Raw genomic sequence first — 15757 nt, 5'->3', positions numbered from 1 at the left:
AGATCTTGGATCTTTCTTTGGAAGTGAACACCGACGTTGGGAGATTTTGATTTTACGTATCAGGTATAACTCTTCCCCGGATCTTTGGTTCAGATCTGGTTTGGTTTAGTTCAAGTAGGATCCTTGAATTTTGATTCTAAAATCAGGGAATACGACTCCCAGTTAGAAGAAAGGTAGGAAATTTTTGAAATTCACCCACCTATTCCACAACCTTTTTGGTGTCCATACGATGGATCCTACCATTCTTTCAGATGTTTGATGTGTTGTGACCATGGGCCATAAGCACTTGGCCCATGATGATTCGTTAAGTGGCTCTTGCGCACACCATGGCTGAATGCACATCATTGCCATGGTGTCCCCTAAGGTCATTGGATGACCCCTTCCTTTCATGGTGGACCCCACAACCCTGAAAAGGGACGCGTGCGGAAACCCTAGCCGATTTGGGCCACCATAAATCTGACTTTATGAAAGTCAGTGGGAGCCACTCTAGTTTGACCTAAATTAACAAGGGCATAATTTTGTTCCCTCCAGCAAATATGAGTGCAAGTGATAGGGAGATCCATATGATGAACTCTCTAAAGGCCTTCCATCATTAGCACGATGATGGGTCCTTCAGAAATGAGGAAACGCACCATAAAATTGAGCTATCCATTTGCTGTTGGGTCTGTCAGAGTGTTTCATAAGATCATAGACCAATGTGGGAGGGGCTTCACTAGAAAATGGGAACTCTCTCACGGTACCTTGGCGTAACCTGAATATGATGGGTGAGCACTCACTGGACAAAAAGGTTTACCTGAAAACGGCTCTGAACCTTTTCTGAAAGAGGCCAAAGGGAAACTCATATGATGAGTGGATATGATCCGTCACAGTAATGTGGTGGGGTTATGTAGCTGAAACAGTTGGCCCTACGCACCCTATGTGATTTCCCACATTTCCAAAGACATTTCGCCATCTCCGTCACTAAGATAGGAGGGAAATCTCAGAGATAAACAAATGGAAATGGAGCATAGATTTAAAGCCTTATCTATGTAGGTAACATGAATCAAACTAAAGTTGTGGAATAACATTTTGTTGTTTTATCAGAAAATGGCAAATGGACAATTTGCTAAATTGCTTGACGACAACAAGCTTAACGGCCCAAACTAAGCCGACTGGTACAGAAACCTTATGTTGGTCCTGACTTCAAAAAAATTAGATAAAGTGGCAAAGAATCCTACACCGGATCGATCGGGAGACAGGGCTTCAGAAGCCCGCAGGAGGGAATACCAAGAATGGGAGGAGAAAAATGAAAGGATGAGAGATCCATCGTATGGACACCCAAATCTTGTAGAATAAAGGGGCAAATTTAAAAAAAAAAATTCTCTCCCTTCCACTGGGAATCGCATTCCCTATTTAGAAAATCATATTTTCAATGATCATTCTTGAACCATAAACTGAACCAGATCTGAACCAAAAGGAGTAGGAGAGGATTATGCCTAATACAGAGAAATAGTATCACCCAACGAAGGGTGTTCACGCCCAAGGAAGGATCCAAAGACTGCTCCCACTGAAGATGGCGCAGTGCAAGATGGAGCAGAATCAACAGTATTCTTCTCCAAGAATTCTGTCGTTCGCAAGAAACAGCAGGATGGCACGTGAGCACAGCTTCCTATCAATTCTTTCTCAAAGAACTGATGTCAAAATCGAATTGACTTCTCCCACAATTGGAGATCGAACTGGCAAATAGGGCGGCAAGAAAGAATTATGCAGGGTTGCTTAATTCTTCCTTCTGTGTTTTCAGCTCTCAAGGAGGATGTGAATTACCTCTACCAAAGGCTGCCGCCCCCTTTTTCTCTTCTAACCCTAAAGGATCAGCTCCTAATCCAATTAGGACTTGCTGATCCAAATCAGATTTGGATCAGACATCCCTTTAGGTGATAAGGATAAACCCTTATCTTATCTGCAGATTAGATTAGCTTTCTCCTAATCTCATTAGGAGGTTTCTACATCTGAATCACATTCAGATCTGGACTCTCTGAGTGGATAGGGTTAAGACCCTATCCTATCTGCTAATCCATCTTAGAATTCGCCCCATATTTAACTAATTAAATAGCCCAGTTCGAAATGGGCTTTAGGCCCATTAAGCTTATGTGATCACTTAACCTTCCTAACTGCTACCCAGTTGGGCTTCCTTTTATGGCATGGGACCCAAACATTGATCTACACTTCAGCCACATGGGTTTGGCCCAGCCTTTGTTACAAGGCCTGGCCAAATACACTGCCATGAACAGTGCACCCCCTGAAACCCATCAAATGGGCTCTATGGGCCCAACACTTACCCTAAGTGGTCCCTGGGCCAAGCCACCTTGTAACACCCAAGGACTGTGGGAAGATGCATGATTAGCCCATCAGGTATTATCCTCAATGGTCTTACACTTAACCACTCATCCCATAATGATCATACACTGCCCGACAAGAGAGGACCTCTCCCTCGGCTGCAAGGAACAGTGCTGCACTCTCTATTCATATGGATCCCGGGAATTAAAACCTTCTTGCAAACATTTTAGAAACCATAATATATATATTTTTATATCTCATATAAAATATACTTTGCAAAACAAATCTCAATGATTGAAATCGGCTACCGGCAGTCTTGGTTTCCATCAGTGAGAGTGCATCCCCGATCATTACCTTTGTCCGACCACCCACTCAGATGAATTCTCAGATTATCCCAACATACCCAGGTTTTGACCCCCGCTAAGGATCTCACTGATTGGTACATCAAAGACAGCCCAATCCGACACCTAGTGCAGTATCATAATCGAGTCTAGGGGTCGGGTGTAACTTTCCAGTTTTGCCCATCAATCTCCAAGGTCCAGGGCAATACTGGAAATCTGGTCCAGTTCATAGATTTAATTAATCCTTACACTGTATGTGCCTAGGGTCTCACCCTGGCAGTTGAGACAGGCCACCCCAACCGACTTGGTGGCACTACAGTGTCAGCCTTATCAGGATAGGTCTCCCCAAACCGACCCATTGGCTGTGAACATTCTAAACTAACACGAGTGTCATTAAGTGTCCAGTTTAAGGGTATTACACAGAAATATACCAAGGGAACATGAATCAAATATACACTTTTATTCATTCACAATAAACTCATAAAGTACATCATTCTGATTGAAGCTAAGGGCATACAAAACTGTCCAACAAAAAAATCCTTAGCCCGCTACTATATCATAGCCTCTTTGAAAAATCCGATACAAAGGTAGCTCGATCAGATCGAACTTGCCAAGGACATATTGGATAGTCTGAAGACTATGTACGAAGAGCAGAACCGTTCTACTCGACAAAAGGTCCTGAAGCAGCTCATGACCACGCAGATGACCAAGGAGCAGCAAGTTCATGACCATTGTCTCCGGATGATGGGTTACATTAACGAGCTGGAGGCCCTTAGGTCCGGGCTGGATCTGGTCACATAGATAGATGTCATTCTTAACTCCTTGCCTCCGTCCTTCAATCCGTTCATAATGAATTACAATATGAACAAGCTGAATGTCAGCATTTAAGAGCTCAGCAACATGTTGCAACGAGCCGAGGAACTGATTAGAAAGGATGAGTCGATAGTCATGCTTGTTGAAGCTGGCAAATCTGGCAAGAAGAGGAGGGAAAAAAGGAAAACCCAGAAAAAAGCCACTAAATCTAAGAAACAAAAGAAAGACAAGGCATCCGATGCCTGTCACTTCTGCAAGCAGGCCAACCATTGGAAAAGGAACTGTCCTGCCTACCTGGAATCTAAGAAAGGTACTCTCGAAACTTGTGTCATTGAGACTAATCTGTTAGTCACTTCTGTGTCTTGGTGTGTTGACTCCGGGGCTTCAACTCATGCGTGTAATTCACTACAGGGGTTCAAAGTAAGCAGAAAAAATGAGTGAAGGGGAAGTGACACTTTTCTTGGGAACGACTGCAAGTGTTGCAGCTACGGCAATTGGAACCGTAGAATTAGTTTTTACAGAAGGAGTTATTGTACTTAAAGATTGTCTTTATGTACAGAACTTAAGAAGAATTTTGATTTTTGTTTCTAAACTGTGTGCTGATGGATATACTGTTAACTTTAGTAATATGATTACTGTTAAACGGAATAATAAATTCATCGCATGCGGAAAACTGGAGAACGGTCTCTATGTTCTACATCCTTCTCTAGAATCTAACTTAACCGAAACTACGTCGGTCAAAATTCCCAAGAAAAGGAGTCGTGATATAGTTAGTCCCATGTGCCTGTGGCATTACCGACTTGGTCATATCGGTGTTGACCGAATCACAAGACTGGTAAAGGATTGTCCTTTGGATTTTCTAACCGGAGAAGATCTTCCCACTTATGAGCCTTGCCTCCGAGGCAAGATGACAAAACGGTCATTCAATCAGAATGATGTACTTTATGAGTTTATTGTGAATGAATAAAAGTGTATATTTGATTCATGTTCCTTTGGTATGTTTTTGTGTAATACCCTTAAATTGGATACTTAATGAGACTCGTGTTAGTCTAGAATGTTCACAGCCAGTGGGTCGGTCTGGGGAGACCTATCCTGATAAGGCTGACACTGTGGTGCCACCAAGTCGGTTGGGGTGGCCTATCTCAGCCACCAGGGTGAGACCGAAGGCACATGCAGTGTAGGATTAATTGAATCTTTGAATCGGACTAGATTTCCAGTGTTGCCCTGGACCATGGAAATTAATGGGCAAAATTGGAAAGTTACACGCAACCCCTAGACTCGATTATGATACTACACTAGGTGTCAGATTGGGTTGTCTTTGATGTACGAATCAGTGAGATCCTTAGCGGGGGTCAAAACCTGGGTATGTTGGGACAGTCTGAGAATTCATCTGAGTGGGTGATCATAGTGATAGGATCAGCCCCTTTGTCGGACAAAGGTAATGATCGGGGATGCACTCTCTCTGATGGAAACCAAGACTGCCGGCAGCCGATTTCAATCGTTGAGATTTTTTTGCAAAATATATTTTATATGAGATATAAAAGTATATATTATGGTTTCTAAAATGTTTGCAAAAGGTTTTAATTCCTAGGATCCATATGAATAGAGAGTGCAGCACTGTTCCTTGTAGCCGAGGGAGAGGTCCTCTCTTGTCAGGCAGTGTTTGATCATTATGGGCTGAGAGGTTGAGTGTAAGACCATTGAGGATAATACATGATGGGCTAACGTTGCATCTGCCCACAGTCCCTGGGTGTTACAAGGTGGCTTGGCCCAGGGACCACTTAGAATAAGTGTTGGGCCCATAGAGCCCATCTGATGGGTTTCAAGGGGTGCACTGTCCATAGCAGTGTATTCGGCCAGGCCTTGTAACAAAGGTTGGGCCGAACCCATGTGGCTGATGTGTAGATCAATGTTTGGGTCCCACACCATACAAGGAAGCCCAACTGGGTAGTAGTTTAGAAGGCTTACTGAGTACATAACCTTAATGGTCCTGAAGCCCATTTCGAACTGGGTTGATTTGATCAGTTTAAATGAGGGGCGGATCTGGGATTAAATCAGTTAATAGGATTGGGCCTTGACCCTATCCACTCAGAGAGTCCAAGATCTAAATAAGATTTAGACCTAGGAGCCTCCTAATAGGATTAGAAGAGGACTGATAAGATAAGGATTTATCCTTATCACCTAAAGGGATGTCTGATCTAAATGTGATTTGGATCAACAACTCCTAATTGGATTAGGAGCTGATCCTTTAGGGTTACAAGAAAAAGAAGGGGCAGCAACATTTTGATACAACAGAAAACACATCACCAAGTTCTCTAGTCTTCAGAGCTGAAATCACAGAAGAAAGATTTCTGCAATCTCTGCGAAATACTTTCTTGTTGCCTCCTTCCTGCCGCCGCCAGACCTCTAGTTCGATCTCCAACTTTGTAGGAGAAATCAAGATTCGATCTTGATAGCAGCCCTTTGTGAAAGGACTGATTGGAAGCAGTGCTCACGTGCCATCCAGCTATTCTTACAAAGGATCAGGTTCTTGGAGAACGCTGTTGATTCTGCTCCATCCTGCACTGCGCCATATTCAATGGGAGCAGTCTTTGGATCCTTCCTTGGGCGTAAACAACTCCATTGAGAGATAATATTTCTCTGTATCAGGTATAATTCTCTCCTACTGCTTTTGTTCAGATCTGATTCAGTTTATGGTTCAAGATTGATCCTTGAAAATAAGATTTTCTAAATAGGGAATTCGATTCCCAGTTGAAGGGAGATAAAAATTTTTGAAATTCGCCCACCTTATTGCGCAAGATTTGGGTGTCCATACGATGGATCTCTCATCCCTTCACCCGGGGTTGTCATCTAGAGGTAATCCCTAATATTTGAGTGGCCACTCCCCTTCTCACACCCCAAGTATTTGAGTGGCCACTCCCCTTTCTCCGGAAAATAAGCCTTCATTCAAATTGATAATCAAGTTGGAAGCCCTCTCAAAAGGATCACTGCCAGTTTCAAATTTTCCACCCATCTCTAAATTCCCTGTCCAAAAGACTAGGATATCATCAGCAAATTGTAAGTGCATGACCAAATTTCTATCCCTCCCAACTGACCAACCTTTAATCAGCTGCAAACTATTGGCTCTAGAGATCAATTTGCTCAAAACTTCAGCTACCAAGGTGAAAATTGTTTCACAAAACCCAGAAAAAACAGATACACATGACACCCGAGAAAAAGAAAAAAAATAGAGATAAAGAGAAGCAAGCAAAGGGGACAGATAGATTTACATGGTTCAGCTCATAGCCTATGTCCACGGGTGAAAGAGGAGCAGAAATCCACCATGTAATCAGCAATGGACAATAATACAGAGTTGTGCACTCACAACATCACTTATAGAAAACCCTAAACCCCAAATACACCCAAAATCACTATCTTCTCCCATAAGACAAAGACTAAGTATACAGTAGAGAGGAAACCCCCTAAGTAAATAAGGTTCAGACCCGTAAGATGAATATGGATCCTGTCCTTAGCACTACAGGGACAGCCCAAGCCCTATGCTTCCACTACAAACTACTATGAAAATTTTCCTTTGGGTTTTTCTCAACTTAATTCGAAGCAGATCACAACAAAGAATTCAAGGCACAACCATAACAAAAACGAAAGGTGATAGTGGGCCACCTTGCCTAAGACCTCGAGTGTCTTCAAAAAAATCTACCACCGACCCATTAACAAATATTGGGTAATGACTTGATGAAAGCATCCTCTAACCCATTTACACCACAACAATCCAAAGCCACAATTCTCAAAATGTTAATTAAAAACCAATCCACAAGATCGTAGGATTTCTCCAAGTCCAACTTAACCACAATTCCCTTCTTTCTTAATCTCTTCTAGGCCTCAACACACTCATTAGCAATTAAAATCTGATCTTGAATGAAGGCCCCTTGATACTGAGAAATTAGAGATGGCAATACCTTTTTCACCTTAAGGGACAAAACATTAGCAATGGTCTTATATATGCATGATTTGCATAAGGGTGTATGGGAAAAGAGTGGGAAAAGAGAAAAGATCCCCTAAACTATACGGAACTTATCTCTCCATATACTCTCCTAATCGAAGGGTGTATGGGAAAAGAGAAAAGAAAAAAAAAAGAGAAGGGAAATCCAGCTCTGATACCAAGAAGTAAATCAGTCCTCTAAATTGGTGGAGAAGGAGGTCGAGATAGGAAAGCCTCTAGATTTAGTTTGTTGGGGAGGGGAAGGCTTGGCAAGAATAGCTTTTAAGAAGGTTGAAAAAAAAAAGAAAATAGAAGAGAATAAGAAAAGGGAAGAGTATTTAGAAAAAGTCGAGGGGTGGGACGAGGAAGTGGGAGAAGAGGAGGGACTGGAAGAGATTGACTGATCTTGGGATTGGTGGGAAGACAGGGAGATGGGGAGGAAGATGTGGTTCCTTAGCTGGATTGCAAGGGGTATGAGAGAAGGAGGAGGGAGGAGAATGGGTAGAGCATTGAATATTTGATAGTAGGAATGGGCAATCTGATCAAGCCTCCAAAGCTGATCCGATTGAAAACTTCTGGAATTTCCTTGATTTCCAGCCTTGTAATGCAAAACCCTTTTCATTTTTAAGCTTGGAGAATGTATTTGGTATGTCATCTAGACAACCAAGGGTGATAGGATGTAATATTTTTTCTTTTAATGAAATTTTTGCTTGATTCTTAAAAAAAATGCCTGCCCGGTGACCCACTTTGAAAAATTGGGAACTTATATCTACTTTTTCCTTGACAGAATACACTTTTTTTGGATGGGTCCTTCTCATTGATCTTTTTGTAACATTTAATTTTTTTACTCATTAAATATGCATCACCTATCAAAAGAAACTAGAAGCCCTGTAGTATTATCACAGATAGATAGCTATATAATCAGGTTCTTTGTTTACTTCATCTACATTATGTCTGGACCTCATTTAAAAAAGTCAGACACATAAATTATTAATATGGATGCACATAGATTTTGTAGATGTAAGTACGAAAGCATAAATATGGAGAGCTGAACTGTAAGGGACAAGCACCTTTGAGTTCTTTTGTTGAAATCCACTGAAATTGTATGTTGGACATGTTGTGCAGTAAGGATCATTGCATACTCCCAATGACCCGGACCTCAACAAATGTTCATTCTTGCGGGCATAACTTTCATCCATCCATTCTTTTTTATCCCTTCCATTAAATGAAGGATAGTGTTCGGCTGTAAGTATTGATATTTTGTCATCAATTAACCCATGCATTGGTCGATTAAAGTTCTCAGGTTTCCGGCTGATATATAAAGGACCACTCATCTGCACAAAGGGAGTTCTCCTTTCATTCCGCAAAGGACCAGTATAACCTACAAAGTTATTTTCACCTTCATTTAAGTGCACAGAATTCATTGTTATAGACATGGATGCACTCCTGTTCCTTAATGAAAATCTTGGGAATTCAACATCCAAGCTTTCATCCAATGACTGAGAATCAGTTTTTGATAACATGGGCACTTCATCTTTTTCATCACTAGCCATTTCTCAGGGACTAAACCTGTATTAAAAAGTTGAAAACAAATAAGCAAAGATCCAGATTCCTCTATTCTATCCATTCAACATTTGAAGCAGCTGCACATTTTAATGTATTAATCACCAAAAATATTAATAAGGCAATGGAATTAAGTGTTTCATAGCAGATTTAACTGACCATATGGTTTCAAAATTTAGCAAGTGCTGTCAAAGCAAACTGACAAGATTTTAATAAGATAAGGGAGCAAACATTTTCAACCAGTGTCTGGCATGCATGCCTGACAAGAGGTATGGGTCAATACATATAATGATGTTATATGTTTAATAGTTACATGCACCCGCAATAAAGTTGTAAACAGGTGACCTTCTAAATAAACTTTTTTTTTCTTTTTGATAGTAAAGAAAAAGATACAACCTCAAGTGATCAGATATCACCAAAATAAAAAGAAAAGAGTCAAGGAAAATTTATTCACCACCAAGACAAAGCCATCAAACACCCAACACAAACAATAATAAGAAAAAATACAACAGACCTCAACTCTCCTCCCCCAACCATCCATGCCAAACCACCAGAATTTCCATCCACCTCTCAAAGGCCTTTTATTTCCAAAAATTGGATTTTTTTATTTTTGATTACACGGGGCAACATAAAGAGGGTAGCCCATCCCCAAAACCCATAACATTACCTCCATGCCGCCCCCCGCCCCCGAACCCTCGTGATGGTGGGATTCTATCCCAAGTCTTTTCTACAACCAGCCAGAGGCCTTACCAGAACTTCCATCCACCTCTCCAAGACCAACTTTATAAACCACTCAAAAAATAATAAAAATAAAAAATAAACCCTTCTGAACCCCAACCTCTCACCAAATCAACTCCACCTTTTAGTATCAATTTTTGCAACACCTCATTAGAACCATTATATAATAAGTGTGTTTTACATTATCTTTTAATTAGGGGTAACAATGGTAGTTTTCTCCATTCCAAGATAGGTGAATGTGTGGGACAGATACCACACTATTGATCATTGCCCCAATCCCTCTCTTCTCTTAATCTCTTCTCTCCTTCCTTGGACAGTATCCCAACTGTCATCTTCATGCTTCTACTTGGTATCAGTCTATCAGAGCCTCCAAGCTTAGAGCACATGCCACTATAGATCCTACACCTATTACTAGTAAGGGGAGATTGCTGACATCATCATGCTGTACAGGTGATGTCATTACATTTATCGACTACTGGTACAGTGATAATCAAGGGGACCTCATAACCTGAACGAGGTACATATTTTTTATTGAGTTTTTTCCTGTGAAATAAGGAAAATTTTCAGATTTGAATTTCTGATTGAAGGATGCCTAATATAAATAATCTGTTTTATTCATGTTAAGAACCATGGAAACTTGAAAGTTAAAGTTTGTATTCATGTAGATCGGGTAGATCTATTGTTGATAGAATATCTACATCAAGATATTATTTCATTTGGAGGAAACCTAGTTACATAGAGGAGCAGAAAACAATCAATGACAACCTGATCAAGTGCTAAAGTAGAACATAGGGCAATGACTCTAGGTTCTTACAAACTACTATGGTTAAAAGACATTACTCCAAGAACTAGGGTTCCCAATCAATGATCCAATGAGGCTGGATTGTGACAACAAAGCTACTATCAACATTGCACATAACTCTGTCCAACATGATAGAAAAATGCATATCAAAGTAGACATGCATTTTGTTAAAGAAAAGTGGCTATTGAGGAAGTCTGCTTACCTTGTGTTCAGACAGGAGATCGATTGGCAAATATTCTAACTAAAGCAATTTGTAAAGCAAAATTAACTAGTGTTCAGGGCAATCTGGGAATAATAATGTTATTTTTCTATCATAGTATAAGTGATATGTGTGGAACAGGTATCACATGATTGCCTGCCACAAACTCTCTCTTCTCTTTATCACTTTTCTCTTTATTCTTCCTTAGATAGTATCCCTACTGTCTTCTTCATTCTTCTACTCATCTCTAAAATAAAGCCCTTGCATACTCCATATATGCCCACCCCCCCCCCCGAAATCATCTCAAGAAAATTCATTGGACTACATAATGGAATCTGTATGTGTAATGTTGGAATTCTTACTTCTTTCTCACCCAATTCAAAGAACACTTTACTAGCATACTCTTCCCTTCCCCGAAAAGAACAAAGGGTTTGTTTGGTTCTATTCAGAACCGAAATCGAAACCCTTCTGAGTTGGAATCGGAATGGTCTATTCCCATAGTCTGTTTGGTTCAGACAGGAATGGGAATGGGTTTCCGATTCTGCCCAACCAAATAGTTGGAATTGGAATAGCCCATTCCGATTCCGATTCCAGACGATCCCTATTCCCGCAAACCAAATGCGACGAAAGTCTATTTTTGCCAACCTCAACTCCTTTTTCAATTAGTTTGTTTAAACATACTATCTTGTTAACCTTAGAAACTCCATCAGCTATATCATCGTCATCTCTAGTCTCTTCTTCTGCTACTTCCTCCAAATTCTAAATGGATACTTTTTAAGAGATTTATGTTATTATTCTAGCTTACTTATTTCTAGCTATTCTAGATACTTATAGCTTCTTCTTTTTCTTTGTGTTGGGAAGAAAGAAGAACGACTGAGTCTAACTATGTTAACCAATTAGCTGGTATTCAACAAAATTCACCCATGGTGTCTTTCTGATTGGTCCAAGTTCTTCTGATATCATACCTTTCCAACATCATAGAAATTCCCTTGCATATATAATTTGGTGATTGATATAAATATTATAAAGGGACACATGCCCCTATACTTTTTGTCTGCTTGCATTACTGTTTCTCCTCTCTTCTCTTTATTTCTCTACTTCTCTTCTTCTTCCTCTCACTCGCAATCATATAAAGTTAGAATCAAGAAAAAAATTATATTCAAGAAAAAAATAAATAGGTATTAGAGAAATTCAAAAAAGTTGTCAGGTGAAACCCATGCAGTTTTAGGATCAGCAAACTGCAGAAAAAATGGAGTTGATCAATCTATAATGAGTTGCCAGGTTTTTTATGGTTTTTAAAGAATAAAGATAAGATTCATTGCTGCCAAAAGAAGGAGACCAGGAGTTTCTACCAAATAATCAAGAAAAAGGAGAGAAAAAAGGTAGGAAATTTTTTAGATGCTGATTGATCAAGATCTTAAGCCACACTCTAGTGTCTTTGGGTTTATTTATAGTGGGTGATTTTGATTTGATTTATTTCTAGGGCCTCTGAAATGAGTGCCCAATTAATATCTGTTTCTACCAGTGCACAGATAGGGGTTTCCCTCCCAGGGTGCAGTCTAGGATTGAACCTGCAACTTGGTTCCTTTTTAAGGATTATTTTGGGTTTTCAAGTTTTTGTGATTTTCCGTTAGCTATGAATCTCATTTGAGGTGATTCCAAGGTAGGCACTGAACTAGAGATGGTTTCAAGTGATGCTGGGGAAAGCCTCAACATAAAGATAACCACTGTGAATCTCATCTTCGACAGTCTTGCCAGGGGCAACCCTGGGCCGGAAGACTTAGTGATGAGGGCAGATTTGGCCCTCCAGTAAAATTGTGACACGTGGCACCTCGTGACAACTAGGAAAACACCCAGCCAATAAACTTACGAAGTTGGTGACCCACCCGGGCACCTGTCTAGCCGGCCTGGCGCGACCTGCGCGCGGCCTGACACGCGCCTGCACGGCCTGACGCGTGCCTGCGCGACCTGACGCGCGCCTGCGCGGCGCGCGCGCGGCCTGCACGAACTGTGCGCGGCCTGACACGCGCCTGCGCGGCCTGACGCGTGCCTGCGCGACCTGACGCGCGCCTGCGCGGCGCGCGCGCGGCCTGCACGAACTGTGCACGGCCTGTGCGACCTGGCCGACCTGGACCAGCCTAGCGCATGATCCGGCCAAGGCGCCAGCTTGACGACCTGATCTAGACACTGACCCGCCGACTGACACAGGTGCCAGCTTGACGACCTGATCTAGGCACTGACCCGCCGACTGACACAGGCGCCAGCTTGATGACCTGATCTAGGCACTGTCCCGCCGACTGACACAGGCGCCAACCTGACAACCTAGCCTAAACACTGACCCGCCGACTGACGCAGGCACCCCTCTGACAACCCGGCCCAGGCGCCAACTTGGCCGCCTGACACAAGCGCCAGCCTGACGACCTCGAGGAGTTCACCACCGTACCCCGGTTCTGACCGGATGCGACAAGTCTTACCGTTTGGAGGCTTTTCACCCACCTAACCCGCGAAGACTCCGGTATATAAAGACATCACCCCCCAAAGGGGAAGGGGATGGAAAAGAAAGGGAAGTAACCCTGCTCTCTAGCTCTCTCATATTATCTTCAAAGCTCTCTACAATAAGAATGCTAACTTAAGCATCGGAGAGCCCCCACCGGGAAAGTACCCCCGGGACCTCTGATTCAGTTCTCGCAGGTCCTTCAACTCTCACCGCCTACGAAGAGGAGGAAAAGATGCAGTTCTCGGAAGTCCCTCAGCTCCCCCCACCTACAAGGAGGAAGAGATGGAGTTCTCGGAGGTCCCTCAACTCCCGCCACCTACAAGGAGGAGGAAAAGATGGAGTTCTCGGAGGTCCCTTAGCTCCCGCCACCTACAAAGAGGAGGAAAAGATGGAGTTCTCGTAGGTCTCTCAGCTCCCGCCACCTACAAAGAGGAGGAAAAGATGAAGTTCTCGTAGGTCCCTCATCTCCCGCAGCCTACAAAGGAAAGAAAACCGCCTCATGCTGAGGGCAGTCGGATTGCGCCGCACCAGGGAGCTCCAACATTCTCTAAGGCATCGACCGCCTAGTAGGGAGTTCGCCACCAAGGCAGTTCGCCCCCAGGCAATTCGCCACCAGGGAGTTAGCCTCCAAGGCAGTTCGCCCCCAGGCAGTTCGCCCCCAGGCAGTTCGCCCCCAGGCAGTTCGCCACCAAGCGGTTCGCCCCCAGGCAGTTCGCCCCTAGGTAGTTCGCCACCAAGGCAGTTCGCCCCAAGGCAGTTCGCCCCCAGGCAGTTCACCACCAAGGCAGTTCGCCACCAGGCAGTTCGCCACCAAGCAGTTCGCCCCCAGGCAGTTCGCCACCAGGGAGTTCGCCACCAGGCAGTTCACCCCCAGGCAGTTCGCCACCAAGGAGTTCGCCACCAAGTAGTTCGCCCCCAGGCAGTTCGCCACCAGGCAGTTCACCCCCAGGCAGTTCGCCACCAAGGCAGTTCGCCCCCAGGCAGTTCACCACCAAGGCAGTTCGCCACCAAGGCAATTCGCCCCCGGGTAGTTCGCCACCAGGGAGTTCCCCACCAAGTAGCTCGTCACTAAGGTACGCCACCACTGGGTCGAATAACGAGGTACTTTGCCAAAAAATTTTACATCACAAAACATTGGTACGTGGCCGAAAATGGTTACATCACTTAGGATGAATCATTAGGGATAAATCCGGTAGATTTCAAGTAGCCATAGCAGCCTATATATTGGATATACAACAGTCCCTGTCGCAGAAGCAGAAGCAGCAGTTAACATCCGAGTTACCCATTGGATCTATTACTCACACATGGTTACGGGAGGTGATTCAAAGCTAATAGTGGAATACTAAGAAATCAGCATAAACCCATGTCATGGGACATGAAACTCTCCACCATGAAAACCAGGCAACTCCTCCAACTTTGAAGCTGTCATCATCGAGTTGAGAGCTCAATTCTTGTGCTAATAACTTAGCCAACTTTGCAGCTGATGCAAAGGTTTAATTATACTGGGACAAAATCCCCTTATCCTTCTTTTACTATGTCACATATAACGACAATGTAATAGGTGAGATACGCCTCAAATCAGTTCATATAACAAAACAAAGTCTCATTCAAATATTAAAGAAAACAGAACCAAGAGGAAGAGATATGCATTATTAAATGCATGAAGAATGAAAGATAATAGATAAAATTACCAAAGAGAAACCTGCACAATTTTCAACAGCAAATCAATAAACCGTCTGTAATTAACTTCCACTAGAGCTAGTCAGCTTGGTTCACAAACCCAGTGTTCTCCGGAGCAACCCTTCTGAGATGATTAAAACTTCGCTCTGAATTTCCCTCGCTAGTTGCTCTAGAAGAGACAAACAGACAGACAAAGAGGGAGAAAGAAAGGCAAGTGGGTTTGGAATTTAAGGAAGCCTGTACCGATGACTCTACTCTGAAGTCCGAAAACAGTATAAGAACACTAGCGAGCCTCTCTCTCTCTCTCTCTCTCTCTCTCTCTCTCTCTCTCTCAATTCGAAATTCACAAATATTGCCTTGACTTGACGCTTCTCAGTTCTCACGTTTCTACGCGCAGACTCTCCGGCATTCAACGGAAACAAGTAGAGCAGAGGTCCACTGGGGCCGATTGTATTCACATCTGCTGCACACTTTACGAAACCCCAATAATACACGGACAAGTCAGCGATGGAAATAAATATAAATGTATTTAAATCCTTTAAAATTCTGACCCGTCAGTATTTGATTGGAATTCGCGAGAGAGAGCGTGGTCACAACGTGCTCTCGGCGGTATGTGCTAAAGAAAGTGTACGACGGGCTTAGTAACCCAATCACAAGAAAACACGTAACTCATCATAGATGCATCAACTGTAAAGCATACGAGTCCGGCTTCCATTAGAGCAGATTTCATGGACTTCACATCTGTACCCACAGAACGCGCCCAAACGCCCCACATGCATATTTCACCGTGCATTGAGAATATCATGTCAGATGTTGTCATTCAGATATT

The 15757-nt window shown here is 42.8% G+C and overlaps 1 protein-coding gene across 3 annotated transcripts in view; it reads right to left on the bottom strand.

The window, feature by feature from the left end:
• LOC148855465 (putative cyclic nucleotide-gated ion channel 20, chloroplastic) overlaps positions 1-15514 on the bottom strand; it is a 162102-nt gene extending 146588 nt beyond the window's left edge. Inside the window, exons 1-2 of one of the 3 annotated variants that reach the window (XM_088982291.1) lie at positions 14940-15514; positions 8520-9018 (exon numbers count right to left, since the gene is read on the bottom strand). In XM_088982291.1, coding sequence (XP_088838417.1) covers positions 8520-9002 — 483 coding nt within the window. In that variant the 5' untranslated portion in view covers positions 9003-9018; positions 14940-15514. The remainder of the gene's footprint in view (positions 1-8519; positions 9019-14939) is intronic. The other 2 variants (XM_088982292.1, XM_088982293.1) reach the window with 2 other exon arrangements.
• Between the last annotated feature and the right edge of the window lie 243 nt (positions 15515-15757).

Source organism: Nelumbo lutea, chromosome 4 (assembly GCF_056320005.1).
Source record: "Nelumbo lutea isolate HS-2025 chromosome 4, American lotus-T2T, whole genome shotgun sequence".
Taxonomy (NCBI): Eukaryota; Viridiplantae; Streptophyta; class Magnoliopsida; order Proteales; family Nelumbonaceae; genus Nelumbo; species Nelumbo lutea.
The sequence above is the reverse complement of the archived record's forward strand: the minus strand, read 5'-3'. Positions and strand labels throughout refer to the sequence as shown.